General features: G+C 45.1%; 1 protein-coding gene across 1 annotated transcript; it reads right to left on the bottom strand.

The window, feature by feature from the left end:
• Positions 1 to 299: 299 nt before the first annotated feature.
• On the bottom strand, positions 300 to 14,077 carry igfbp5b (insulin-like growth factor binding protein 5b). The gene is made up of 4 exons (XM_083902523.1): positions 13,409 to 14,077; positions 5,346 to 5,560; positions 5,137 to 5,256; positions 300 to 4,417 (listed from the first exon to the last, which is right to left on the bottom strand). The coding sequence occupies exons 1-4, from the start codon at positions 13,746 to 13,748 to the stop codon at positions 4,280 to 4,282; spliced, it is 813 nt and encodes a 270-aa protein (XP_083758649.1). The 5' UTR covers positions 13,749 to 14,077; the 3' UTR covers positions 300 to 4,279.
• Positions 14,078 to 14,334: the final 257 nt, after the last annotated feature.

Below are 14,334 nucleotides of genomic sequence, written 5' to 3'. Positions count from 1 at the left end.
CCTTGTTCCTGTGCAATCTTTTCCCACTGCGGTGTTGAAAACCAGGTGACTTACCCCCGGGGGGGGGCGAGGCGAGGCGAGGCCAGGAGGCCTTATAAAGTCACATCCTGCATCACTGTGCGTCTCAGACTTGCTGTGCGTCTAAGAGGTTTATCAGCTCATGCACTGGAGATTAGTCAGCGATTACTATCGAGGTGATTATACTTCAAACTGTGCGTTTCCAGCCACCTTTAAGTAAAAATAAATAAATAAATAAATGAATAAAAATGGGAATGAAAACAGCACCAGGATGATTAAATGAATACATAACTTTATTTAAATAAATGCTTTGTCATAACAAAAAAGACAAAGGTTAAAAGAGTACATAAATTACAAGTTGAATAAATATTACACAGTGATATTCACTTTTAATAATTTGATGATTTTTTGTCTTTTCTTTTTTTTCTTTTTATTTGCCTTATGTAATTCCAAATACTGACCATTTGATTTTCCCACTATCCTCTTGCCACCGATGGGTCTATTTCACGAGCCAGTGAACACCAAATTACAGAGAAAAAAAAAAATAACCCAATTGTGTCGTCTCATTACATCCAAAAAAAAAGAAAAAAAAAAGTGTTATGTATTCTGAAAAAGCTGTACTTTTCTGTCATTACTGTGCTACTGTAGTGTGTACAATGTGAATATGAATTCAAACCAAGCAGGAGTTGCGAAAACTGAGGAAGTCACTACTCGCAAGCAAGTGTTTTAAACCTTAACCTGCAAAAAAACACACATAAAGACAACACATTCCTCCTGGGGATCATTGAAGTATCCACACAACAACTGTGACACATTAAATGACACCACAGACGAGATTGTTTCAGATACTCTCGCTCCCCTCCTGGCTGCTGCAAGTACTGCATTCCCCAGATTTGATCGACTCCCTGACCAGAAACTGTCTAGCTAAATGTAATCTAACATCATGCAGTTATTGACCCCCGTATTGAAAGCCGGGGGAGTGGCTACGCCCTGATTATGACCACTGCTCATGACGTTCGCCCCCTTCCTCCCTTCCATCCTTGTCTTTTCTCGGCGATTCACCATGAGCACAAATCTACCTGCGCGTTACTTTTCCATCTGTTTCCCTATATTAAAAAAAAAAAGAAAAAAAGATGATTTGGAGGTCCCAGGCATGGGCTGCACAGCCCCTGTCGATAAATTATTACCTCAAAGGCGTCAAAACCTTTACAAGGCAAACGCCAAGATAACACAACAAGTAGCTTTTGTGTCTGTTTTTTTTTATTATTATTATTATTATTATTATCGTGTTCCACTAACTTCATCATACCACATCTTAGGACGTCGTTGAATGTCAATATCAATAGTGAATAACTGAAAAAAAATAAGTGCAAGCTGCTTTTTTTTTTTTTTTTTTTTTTTCTTTTTTAAACTTTTCTCTCGAAAGTGGTAAAGTGAGGGGAATTTTGGTGTTGAGAAAGAGAGGCGAGGAACCTTGAGTATAAATTCACAAACCGGAAGCCGTCGAGGGATGCCATTCAAACAACCCCCTTTTTGGCTTCCCCTCTCTGGCAATCATATACATTGGCATTCACATGAAAAAAAGTAAGAACCCTAGCTTATTGGTTGTCAAAGAAAGAGGGGAGGTCTGACTGACTGACTGACTGCGGTTCCTCACACGTCATTCTTATCCAGAATTGCCCTAGAGGCACAGGCAGACATTACACATTCCCAATGCATTGCTGACACCATCTTAACCCTTTAAGGTACTACTCAACCGTTTGGTCGACCACACTTTAAGTCACTATTATGTCATTGAAATATGCATCGAGATGAACTCACTAACACTTAATGTGTTCTGAATGTTGTAGTTTTACGAATTACGCAAACCAGGTTCATTATGAACAGACGTCTCAACCGTTTGGTAGAGGCCTGTATCTGAAATACTGTAGGGTCTAATTAAAAAAAATATATATATATTAATTGTCGTTATTGTTATCATCAAGTAAATAAAATAATAAAAAAATGCAAAGAAATTATTTTTCCTTTGCTTTTTTCTTGGTGTGTACCTTAAAGGGTTAAAAATGTTTTCTTCTTCTCTTAATCACAACTAGACCTCTTTATTGTTGTATCAAGTATCAAGTCTGACAAAGTAAATGGCCCTCACCACACATTGATCTCCGTGTCACTTTCACGTCACTATTTGAATGTATTTGCTCGTAGGAAGGCACTGTGATTTGCACACAGAGAGAGAACTCTATACTTAAATGACCCTGTTTGTAACCTGTTACACATTTAGTTTTTTTTTGTTTTTTTAAATTTTCGTCACGCTCCCTGTATGGATGTACGCTGAAAGAGTTCCAGAGGGTTAGCTTCTCTCCCTGACAGGCTACAAGGACCTATTCAAATTCTTTACAGGCTAAAAAAAAAAAAAATAGTGCTGGGCACTAGCTTAACGCACGCTAACGAAGGCTAACGCACGCTAACGCACGTTGACGCGTTTCCATGACGACTGACCGGAAAGAGACGCGCGTGACGTCATGTTTACGTGCCGCGACACCAGAGTCCAGGCACCGTTTACCAGTTAGCTCCGTTAGCTTGATTAGCTCCTTTAGCGCTGTTAGCGCGCCTACATGGAAACGCGTCGTGCGTTAACGTTGACCGCGCCCAGCACTAAAAAAAATATATATTTTCTTTTTTTGTTTTCAAGCACAATTACATTGTTGTCATACTTTGTTTCTACAGGAAAAACAAAAAAAACCAAAACAACATTCAATAACTATATTTAAAACATAATGTAATACACCATGGTTACACTGTAGTAGCAGTAATGAGGAGGGGGAGGGGCTTAAAGGTGGGGGGGGGGAAACCACTTGGTAAAAAGGAACATGGCTCAAAAGTGGGGCGGCGTTTTTTTTTTACTTCGCTGGAAAAGCAAAGAAAAACATCACAAACAAAACAAAAAACTACACTGCACACACAATCTGGACCTCAGAGAAGTGGCCGGGCCTGGACTGGCGTGAGTGCGGCGATTTTTTTGCGTGCCGAACTCAAAAAAAAAAAAGATCCAAAAGTCAAACATGAGTCGCTTCAACTTTAGCTGAAAAATCTTTTTTTTTGTTTCTTTTTGTTCTTTTTTAATTTCACCAGTAAGAGCCAGCGCTCTCTAAGCTCTGTGTCGCCCTTGCATGGCATTGTCTGTTCAAAATAGGCACAGTTGGCATATCGGGCTAGCTACGTCGTCGAATAGGTTCATCTCTTTTTTTCTCTTTTTTACAAAAATGCTCTGCGTCTCTCGAGAGAACACGCGGTCGTACAGTCGCGTTACAGAGAACCCCCCCCCCCCTCGAGACCACTTCAAGCGCTAGCGATAATTGTTGTGACGGAAAAAAAAAAAAATCGGACAAAAGAGAAGACAGAAATGAGGACATTCTTTTTTTGTTGTTGTTGTCGTTTTCACTCCCGTCGATCACGACGACACTCGCTCCGTACACACACACACACACACACATACGCACATTCAAGCATGCATCATTTTGTGAAGTTAACTAAATACATATCTAAGCAAGGTTCCCCCTATTTATTTATAAGTGCTCTGACAGAACCACATACCCAGATAGAGTCAACTGTTGCGTGCAGGTTATGTCCCTATCGCTTGTTTCTTTCTCTTTTTTTTTGTTGGAAAAAATAGACAGAAAAAAAGGACAAAATTACTCCAACAGCCAATTTTCTCGAGTCCACAGAAGCGTTATATTCCACAGCCTAAATCTGTTTTCAATCAATGTGCCTGATGCTCTCTCTCTCTCTCTCTCTCTCTCTCTTAAAAATGATTTTGTGTTACTGTTACATCATACAAAGTGTTTGTGTAGTCAAACCCCCAGCTTCTATAAAAATATATCCATTGTGTGCATATATTTTCATGGATCTGCAAATCAGGGAACCCCGGCTCAAGGGGTCCTGCGAGCAAGAGTCAAGGGATTATTTATATATTTGTTAAATCTTCCCCTCATTTTGACGATGAGTGCTTGGTCAGCAAAAGAAAAAAAGGTCAAAAAAAATATATACAGGTGTCTTTTTTTTCAGCCTGTTCTTTTGTTTGGATTCTTTTTTTTCTTCCAATTTGAAAAGAAAAAAAAACAATCTTGACGTGAAACGGAGGGCGACGAAGCGTACAGGTGTGATTCAGTGAGGAGGCGTGGACCCTGGGTCACTTGTTGGTGGTTAGGGGTTTTGGAGGGGATAGGGGTCAAGGGTGGTTCCTCCCCCCGCCCCCCACTCCACTTCACTCGTTGTTGTTGCTGCTGCTCTCCAGGTCTTTACACTGGATGTCCCCGCCGCTGTAGTCCGTGCCGGGCAGCTGGACGCCGTACTTGTCCACGCACCAGCAGATGCCTCGCTTGCGGCCGCGAGACGGCTTACACTGCGGGGACGGAAGACGCGTAAAAAGGTTTAGAGACAAGAGTGTAAGTGTGAGCGTGATACACATGGTTTTCATAGCCTTATAATTAGAATTTAAAGGTGCCATATGTAAGAGTGTGGCCAAAAACGGTTACTACATTCAAATTCAAAATACCGAGGTCTTTTAGGTTTCGTTTTCTGACGTAACTGGCAACCCGTGGTTGTTCGGCAGCTGAGACTCTACTGACTGCAATGATTGGTAGACGGCGGTAGGTGGCGCCACATGCCAAAACATGATTTCAAAATGTAAACACGATTTGCAGTCTGCAAAATATTTTTTTTAATGCAAATATTTTGGCTGTACTGTTGTTGTTGGTGAGTTCAGTTTGTTATATGAACATTATTCCTGAGTCTCTGTGACATATTAGGAGGATTTTATGACCAGTTGCTTTAAATTTATTACATAATGCACCTTTAAAAAGCACAGTCATGTAATGTTACCTCTATTTAGTGAGTACACAAAAGACTGAGAGTTCGACAGTGCACCTGCGATGTGATAAGAACCAATCAGGAAGTAAACATGAGGATAACTGCATCGCATCGCTTTTTTCAAAGGTCGCTATTTTTGGCCGTTCAGAATCTCAGACTGTGGGTTATTTTAAATGTAGCACATATGTACTGAAAGGTTCAGTACTTGAAAATGCAAGACAAAAGATGTAATAGAGATTTTAATTATCTCACCTGCTTGCGCTTGAAGAATCCTTTCCTGTCACAGTTGGGCAAGTACAAAGACAGAGCCATTACGCGGGAAGTGTCCTTCATCCCTTGAAGGATCCCATCCAGTTTTCTCCTGCACGGTCCCTGTGAGAGCAGAGAGCACAGAGGTCTCACCCTTCCAGTTCATTCTCCACTCACATTCGCACCGAAATAAAAAAACAGAGAACACTTACAAACTCAGGCTCATGCTTGTCGATGGGCAGAGGGGAGTAGTCCATGGGGGAGCCCATGGATCGCTGCTTGCCCAGCTTCCTCTTTTGCTCCTTGCGCAGCGCGTGGACTTTTTTACTGTTCAGGATGTCTTTGGGAAGCAGCGGCACCTTCGCCGGCGGGAAATTCTCCGTGATCTCCGTGGTCATGGTGTCCTCGTGCTCCCGCGACTCACGATCTGCAGCAGACGAATACAAGACCAAGGCGGTCAATTAATGTGCAAAAATATTCTATATCATTAGGGCATCGCTGTGTCCACATGACGGGTGTTTGGCAAGTGTTAACACTATTTTAAGCTCCGTTTTGGTCTCATCCACATGGCTCCATTATGTTCACGGGTGATTATCTATGTATTTTTGGCTCTGGCACACTCTTACAATACTGTATTTCAACAGTGACTCTTCCACAGCTGGAAACAATACTGACGAAACACGAGGCTGAAATTAATAAAACTATTTAGCGGCAGGCCGTGAAAACCGAAACAAGGAACTAACAGAGGCGTAAAAAGATTCACAGAGGCTGACCCGAGCCTTTTAATGCATTATACATATCCATTATTACTCAATCGAAAGCTCAAGTACAGTTGGACTTTCTTCAAACGCAAAAGGTTAAGACTCAGGAAGGAATCAATGAATGAGTGTAAATCTTCTCAACAAAGACGACTGTCTGACTGAAACTCAGTCATCACAGGCCCACGGTCGTAAATTATACAAATGTTTGCAGCGTATTGGTCGCACCCAAATAAGTGCAACACCAGGTGCTTTTCCCAGGGTTTTGTGCCACTAAATGTTGCCTCACAGGGGAAAGCCGAGATCGACAGCTGATGAACAGCGACAGTAAAACTGATCTTAACTTAGTGCATGGAGCTCAAACTGATCTGGATCCACTAGAACACTTCCCCAAAAAGTGACATGTTTGTGGAGATCTCTTCAGCTGAAGGAAACTTGCATCACATGTTCCTGGAAAGCCGTGCAAACACATGACCTGGACGTCTGAGCAGCAGCAGCAGCAGGGACTGTAAGCTTTTATAGCTTCGTACGTGTCCCACATTAAACCGATTCAAATGTCGAGCTGAGGAAAATCCAGTCGCTCTGCGGACTCGTATAAAAAAAACAAAAACACGCTTGTGCACATTTTCATTTCATTCCACCAGACGTGACTTCAGCTCCCCCAGGGGGCACTGCAGTCTCAGGAATCTGGACGTGCAAGCTTGATAGGACATTCACAGGTTGACGTCCTTTATCCCCACCCCCGTGCTCTACTATCTTTGGGGTTCAGCCTCTTAAGCCTCCCCGAGACCCCCAGCCAGAGGTTCTTTGAGGCCACAGAACCCCCCCCCCCCCCCCACCACCTCTTGGCTTAGCTGTACCATAAGTGCAGAGTTATTGTGGGGACTTTGCCAGGCCCCAAACTGGCCGAAGCGATGGGTGCCAGTGGATGACCCTGGTTATATTTATCTGACAAGAAAACCCGCCACGGACTGCTGGCCAATCGCTCTTGAAAGTCAAATCATTCCATACTTGCGTGCTCGTATGGAGAATATGTTGGGGAAATATGATTTTAATGAGTGTGCTGTAACTACGCTGACTGGCCTGTTAGCACACACACACACACACACCGCAGGGGAAAAAAAAGGTACTTGGATGCAACAGGGGGACACAAACTCCTGAGAAGCTGATGTTCAAAGAGCCTGACACAGCATGAGCGTCTGGAGTCTCTGGGAGGGGGAGGCGAGGTGGGGGCAGGGTGATTACCAGAATTGGGTCTTTGGCTTCTGTGCTGCTGCTGCTGCTGCTGTGTGTTTGAAATTAATCTCACAACTCATGACTTGGCAGGGCCTCGGTTTGTGTTTAGATATGTCCTTGTGTCTCCCCCGGCTCAGACGACGCGAGCTATTCCCCCCGCTATAAATAAATACGTCAAACAAGCATTCCGTGTGCACCGCTCGTGTGACCGCTGTGGAAAAACTCTTCTTTTTTTTTTTTCTTTCTGTACAGTCCAATTACTTCTCAGGGCACTTGATTAAAATGCCACATATTTGGCAAAGACGCGCGCACAGCACGCCGGGGAAAGGAACTTTTCTTTTTTAAACATGCATTCTTGTGTCGTAGAGTAATCTCATTTTAACATACAAATGGCCAGACTGAGAACAGGCTGAGCCAGGGCACATCAATTATGCTCACCTCACAAACCCGGCCACTTTGAGAGAATATCTGCCTTCAGGGAATGGTGTTAGAAATGTGGAGCAGAAGGAGAAGAAGATTTGTAATCTGCTTCTTGAAAAATCGTGTCGCTTTTGCTCAGGACAATAGCGCCTGACTTCTTTTGTGCTCTCCAAAAAAAAAAAAAAAAAAAAAATCACTAAATTCATCTCCTCTGAAGTGGGCTCTTCAGTGCAGCCACAGAAACTCAGTTTTTCCATGCTCAGGGTACCCAGCTTGTAAAGGAGGCTTAGAGGGGTCTGTGTTTAACTCCTGAAACTCGGCCAGGACACTGGACGCGAGCCAAGTGAGCCGAGTCATGTACAGCTCTCCCATTGAATCGGCTAAGCCCAAAGCTCTCTCTCTCTCTCTCTCCCTCTCTTGCTTGAGCTAAAGATTTCATTAGGACGAGAGTGGCGGAGAAGCCAAAGGAGGTGCACCTGATACTTCTCTGTTTAAAAATTAACATCTGCACACAATTATGCTTCATGAATATCCCAAGTTTCTTATGTGTGCGGCAGCCCGAGCGTGAAAGATAAGCTACCTCACCTTTTTGGATTTTTCTATCCACCGCATCTTTAAGAATATAATAATACCATTTAAATAGAAAAAAAAAAAAAGGCTTGGACAATAGATTCCCCACCCCGACCTTTCATTGGATTCCCAAGCATTACACCACATTTCTCCCCCCCTGCCTTTGATTATGCCAGTCCTCTGTGCAGCATCTGAAATTACATCTTTACAAGATGTAAGAGGGCACAGTGAATAGGGGTTGTTGTTTAATCTCATTGGGGGGGAGGCGGAGGGGGGGGCGGTGTATGACAAGATAATTGTGAGAAGAAGAAATGAGCCTGAGGGACAGCGGCGTGTAAAAAAAAGCAAAAACAAAAAAAGCATGACGTTAGTAAACCATCCTTTCGGCCTCTGCTACTTAATATATGAAAGAAGGCCATGGCCTGATAACCTCAAGGTTTCTAGAGCAGAAAGGGAGGTGTGTGTGTGTGTGTGTGTGTGTGTGTGTGTGTGTGTGTGTGTGTGTGTGTGTGTGCGTGTGTGTGTGCAGCAGGGCAAACACTTTGGCCCTGATGAACTAAAAAGAAATAGGTCTGAGAGGCTTTGGTGCGAAGGAATTTGCAGATTAGGTGACAAAAGTACAATCGCCTAGTTTCATTACAGTGACAGCAGTTTGGATCCAAAAATCCATGAAGTTACAAGCCTAGCCGACGACTTGACGGCCGTCCTCAAAGCCCAATCACGCGAGACCAAAGAATACACAGACTCGGTATGATGATGAAATTATGCTTTGACCCCCTGAGGTTCTGTTGTTGCGTTCAGCGACTGAAAGCGCAGGAAATATCCCTCTCCCACGGCATTGTGCGCATGGAACATGCTCAGTGCAATCAAAAAGTTTCCTGCTTTTCTGAATGCGCTGGTATAAATAGCGGCAAGAACAATTCAAGGATTATAAATCACAAAACAGGACATATGGGAGGGGGGGGGAGGGTGCTGCTATAGGTAAGCAAACTTTCAAACTGTGTTTGTTTACACTGCAGCGTCATGTGAAAAGTACATTATCAGAGAGCGTGGGGCTGTGCGACAGCGGCGGCTCTTGCACCGTGCATTCCTAATTTTGGTCTGAGGTCGCGTCCCACATCTGAGTTTGTGTTTTTTTTTTTTTTTAACGAGCCGCACGGACAGACGCAACCCCCCCTTTTTTTGGGTCACCGTCGCCACAACACAATTGCTGGGTGTGACGATGTCCTCGCTCCCGAGGCGGCTGCGGCAGCTGTTTTGGCTCCGTTTTCGAGCGTGCTGCGAGAGGCCCGACCTCCGAGCGCCGTCGAAGGAAGCGTCGCAGTGGGCGGAATTTGTGTTTAACACATTTTATGCGGAGGTGTACAGTATGACGGTTTCTTTTTCTATACACTACCGTTCAAAAGTTTGGAGTCACCTATACAAATTGTGTTGTGATTTCCATTAAAAGTCACACTTTTATTCATCAAAAGAGTTGCAAAATGATTAGAAAATATAGTCAAGACATTGACTATATGTCTTATAGACAAAACTGTTTTCGGCTGTGCTAACATCATTGCACAATGGTTTTCAAATCATCCAATGGCCTTCTTACGTGATTAGCAAACACAATGTACCATGGAAATGGGCCTCTATACACCTATGTACATATTCCATTAAAAACCAGACGTTTGCAGCTAGAATAGTCGTTTACAACATTAACAATGTATAGAGTGTATTTCTGATTCATTTAATGTTATATTCACTGAAAAAAAAAAGTGCTTCTCCTTCAAAAATAAGGACCCCAAACTTTTCAATGGTAGTGTACAATATATATATATATATCTATATGATTCAAGGTGACCAAAATTAAGATTTGAGACTGGAAAGGGAGACTTTCAAACTTCAGAAACCTAAGAGGTCTGTGCGCTTTGTTTCGCAAGTGACTCGGGAGTTCTCAGCAACTCCCCCTGCGGCGTCCTATCTTGTGCCATGCTGGCCCGCGACCAGGTGTCAGTGGTGAGATTACAGTGGCTGCTGCATGTGAGATCATTTAAAACATAATCATTTTTAAAAACACGGCACAAGGCCATAACCTCCCCCCCCCCCCTTTTTTTTTTCTTCAAAAATAGCAAGCTTTCACTTTTCAAACGACTGCAGCTCAAGTGCTGATGTCTTCTACAGCTGTTGCCACCAGCAGTAGCAGAAGGAGTCAGCGACCAATGAGGTGCACAAATATCACTCTTAAAAGTTTTACAGGGAGAAATCAGACCAAGTTTGGCCAAGGGGTTATTTTGCTTGCCACCGATGGCTCAAGTGCCACAGACCGCGATTCGAAACGCACGCAAAAATCCGCCTGTCGCCGCTCCTGCATCTTATTTTCCATGAACTGTGTGCCTTTTTTTCTCAAAGTCTTTCATGCGATACGTTGACCTTTGCAATAATTCTCCCCGAGCACCTGCAACAGATCGGTTGCAGCCATGCTAGGCTTTCACTGCGCTGTCTCAGATGTTCAAGGTGAGACGAGCTGAAAAGCCACATACGGTCTTTCCTTTCACAAGAGCCCTGTCATGAAGCCGTCAGGGACAGACACACACACACACACGCATGCACGCGACCGGAGCTATGTCCCGACGCCACAGCCATGTCCATATGAGCACGCAACATCCACAACACAGACGCAGCACGGTGGCTGGTTGCCATTTAGTCCAAAGGGAACGGGCCAGAGCCAGAGCTGCAACCAGCTGTGGACATGGGAAAAGCAGATGGTGAATCTCAAAGCTGCATTGCTACACTAAATGCATGTGGAATTCTAGACGTGACGGTTGCTGCATGTGCAGTGAAGAAGCCGCTATGACTTCACGAGTCAGAACTTCATGCAAAGAGTTAAAACAAATGTATTCAAGTTGCTGGTTGAGACACCAGGTTTCCTTTTGTCGCGCTCATATAAAGGGGGCATAACAGCATTTTTGTCCACGTGAGAGTGGGGGTATTTCTGGAGTCGAAAGCCACTCCCTAATCGTCTTTTGTTTCTTGGCAAAGAGCAATCTGTTCAGACATACAGCCTCCCCTCAGAAGCCTGTGAAGGACTTGCGGGGCCTGATGCCATGAAGTCATATCTGCTGGGACTTTCTAACACAATCTTGAGTGCTGCCCCCTCCAAAGAAGCACATACCACCTCCTGTGCATGTGCACAACATGAATTAATGCACTGCAGGGACATGAAGGAGTCTTTTTTTTTTTAACACGATAGGGTTAGCAAAGATTCCTCTCTCCCATTGTTTGGCTGCCCTAGTCAATATTTAGTAGGCTGCTGCTCTCATGGCCTCCCGAGTGGCAGACACTCGAGCTCCTCCTCCACCGCCTCCTCCTCCTTGTGTTTGCCTTGCTCAGCTGGTAGCACACACACACACACACACAGACAGCTGCAACCCCACACCACAGGAAGCCAGAAGTTCACCTCAACAGTTTCCCATCTGACAGACAGAAGGCCCTTCAGAGGAAAAAAAAAAAGAAAAAAAAAAGAGGGGAGCCCCGGAGGCATTCTTGCTGAATCACTGCATTTGTGACTGAGCGCCCATGCAGTGAGTGCACGCACCGACCGCCAGCGGCAGGGAAAAGATGCTCTGATTACCTCTGTGGGGCCAACAAAGACACTGCAGCTGTGCGTGTGTGTGTGTGTGTGTGCAGGCACAACTGCCCGAGGTGTCATCGCTCACAATAATCGCACACAATGCAGACACCTTCGTCAACCCCACCCAAGCATTTGTGAGGGCAAGCATGTGCACACACCTCTGCAGCGCTCTGTGTGTCGAACCCTAAAAGCCAAAGTCTTTACCCTCAGAATGTCCTATAATTGGGTTGTGGGTCTGTTTCTAAACACAGTCTACATTGTGTTGTAACACCGTGAAGCTGCAAACGTCCCTAATGATTCTGTCAGCAGCCAAAATGAGTCCAGTGGTGGTAGCTGCTTTTTTCTTTCTTCCTTTTACAGAATGAGGCTTGAAGTCAAAACCTTTGTGGTTGCCACCTACTTATCTAGCTGTTGACAAGCTGCTGCAAAAACCTCTGAGTGACAGTGGACCTCTCTCTCTCTCTCTCTCTCTCTCTCTCTCTTTCTGCTGCTGCTGTACAGAGAAATAATATCTTAAATCATTCAGGGCTTCTGGCTCATGCTCTCCTTCCTCCTTCTTCTTCCCCTCACTCCTCCTCCACCCCCAACACACACACACACACACACACACACACACACACACACACACACACACACACACACAGAGGAAGAGAGACAGACACAGACACAGGCTACAGATTTAGTGGTAATCCGACTCTAAACACCACCCTAGGGGTACAAGGCTCAAGATCCTAAATCTATCTAACTGCGAGCAAAGTTTGTGGCGCGGCTGCGGCACCGTCACCCGTAAACGCTGCTGTTGTGAGTTCGTGTTCCACTGCTGCGTTTGGATTGTAATGCGTAAAAGACGCGCGCTCTTGTTCAGATGCGTTTGACAAGACACTTGTTAACGTAGAGACCCACGTTTCCCTCCCTAAACTCTCTCTGTGTCTTTGTAAACTTCACATCCATAAATAAACACGACATTTACGCACGGATCGCCTTCCAATCCATTAGGAAACATACTTTTTTGGGGTTGATTATTGCAAAGAAGAAGAGTGAAATTGTGTTTTATCACTCAAATGTAATTATTTTAAATGTCGGGGGGGATGGTGATGGTGGTGGTGGTGGCGGCGGCTTGGACGACTGTCAACCCGCTCCTGAGTCTTTGCTGAACCGCAGCCTGACAGCAGCCGTCCCGCACTCTGCAGCCGCCGTGCGCGTTAATCACAGCATTATCTGGCACCAATAACACAGCCTGTTTTCTGTTGTTGTTGTTGTTGTTTTTTTATCAGTCATAATTTTAAAAAAGCGCACGGACGCGCCATCAAGGTGCGTTCACTGGCGCCTGCTGCGTCCCAGGAAAGGAGACAAGAGAAGTAAAGCTCCTGCTGCCACTTTAATTACTGCAGCGGACAAGAGTTAATCAGATGGCACCCGCAAACCATCTGTCAAACACACGCTCTGTCAGGAGAGCAGGACATGGCACAAGTCACAACACAGAGGGAATGGCACCACACAGCCTTCAGAATCACTCCACATTCGTTTATTCTAGTTGGGGGGAAAACAGTGAAGTGGACTTTTATCTTGTTTTATATACCTGAGATGTTGCGCATCTCCTAAACACTTGATGTCCGTGCGCTCTGCACTGACGCGCGATTGTTTTCCGGAGCAGCCGGCGCGTCGTCTCTTGCCTTACCTATGGGCGCGTGAGCGGGCTTGTATCCTTTCTCGTTGGTGCACACGCCTCTGCCGTGGAGCAGCGCGTGCAGCGGCTTCTCCTCGCCGCTCCTGGGCAGGCAGCGCAGTCCCTGCGTGCACGTCCCCGTGTAGACGCCGCACTGCTGCCCCTCGGACAGCGCGCACGTGAGGCAGCAGCCGCAGCCGGGCTCCTTCACGAGCTGGCAGCCCACCGGCACCGGAGGGCACATGGACAGCGCCTTCTGGTCGCAAGGCTCGCACGGCACGTATGAACCCAAGCAGCCGGACAGCAGCCCCAACATACATGTCACCAAGAGGAGGCAAGAATTCACAATCATGGTTGGTGTTTCTTGTGCAGTTATAGCATAAAAAAAAAACCTGCGAAGAGGAGGAGGAGGAGGAGGTGGGGGTCTATTGAAGACAATGCTTCAGTCAGATAATCCGATTGTTAAAAGCTAAAGCCAAGAGTCTTTATCCAAGAGTGTTATCTGTTTAAAAAAAATAATGTGCACCGTGCAAAATGAAAAAAAAAAGAGACTTAAAATGACTGAAAATATTTTCTTTTTCCCTCGCGAATATTGATTGACTGTTCTCTGCAGGAGCAAAAACAATTCTTTGCACACACAAAAAAAAACTTCTCTCCCTCTTCAGCTTGGACTCGCACTACTTTCTCTCCAACAGAGCAGACTGATCAACCAAGAGGAGCTGCCTTGCCTTTTTAAAAACAGCCGAGCCCAAACCCCTAACTATGAATACGCTAAACAGCAGGGAAGGGAGGCGCACTTGTTTCACGGCTTGGCAGGCGGCCAAACATTTTTTTTTATCTTCCTCTTCAGCAGCAGCAGCAGGAGGAGGAGGAGGAGGAGGATCGCTCTTTCACCCTGAATGTGCTGAACTGATGCCAAGGTACAAGAGGCAACAAAC

The sequence above is a fragment of the Microchirus variegatus genome (assembly GCF_963457635.1).
Source record: "Microchirus variegatus genome assembly, chromosome: 16".
In the NCBI taxonomy this organism is placed as follows: domain Eukaryota; kingdom Metazoa; phylum Chordata; class Actinopteri; order Pleuronectiformes; family Soleidae; genus Microchirus; species Microchirus variegatus.
Note: the sequence above shows the minus strand (reverse complement) of the source record. Positions and strands in the feature narration are given on the sequence as shown.

Coding starts and splice junctions, on each gene's coding strand:
- igfbp5b (XM_083902523.1), bottom strand. CDS start 13,748: ATGATTGTGAATTCTTGCCTCCTCTTGGTGACATGTATGTTGGGGCTG. Junction 5,561..13,408: donor GCCCGCTCACGCGCCCATAG/GTAAGGCAAGAG, acceptor CGTCTGCTGCAG/ATCGTGAGTCGCGGGAGCAC. Junction 5,257..5,345: donor ACAAGCATGAGCCTGAGTTT/GTAAGTGTTCTC, acceptor CTGCTCTCACAG/GGACCGTGCAGGAGAAAACT.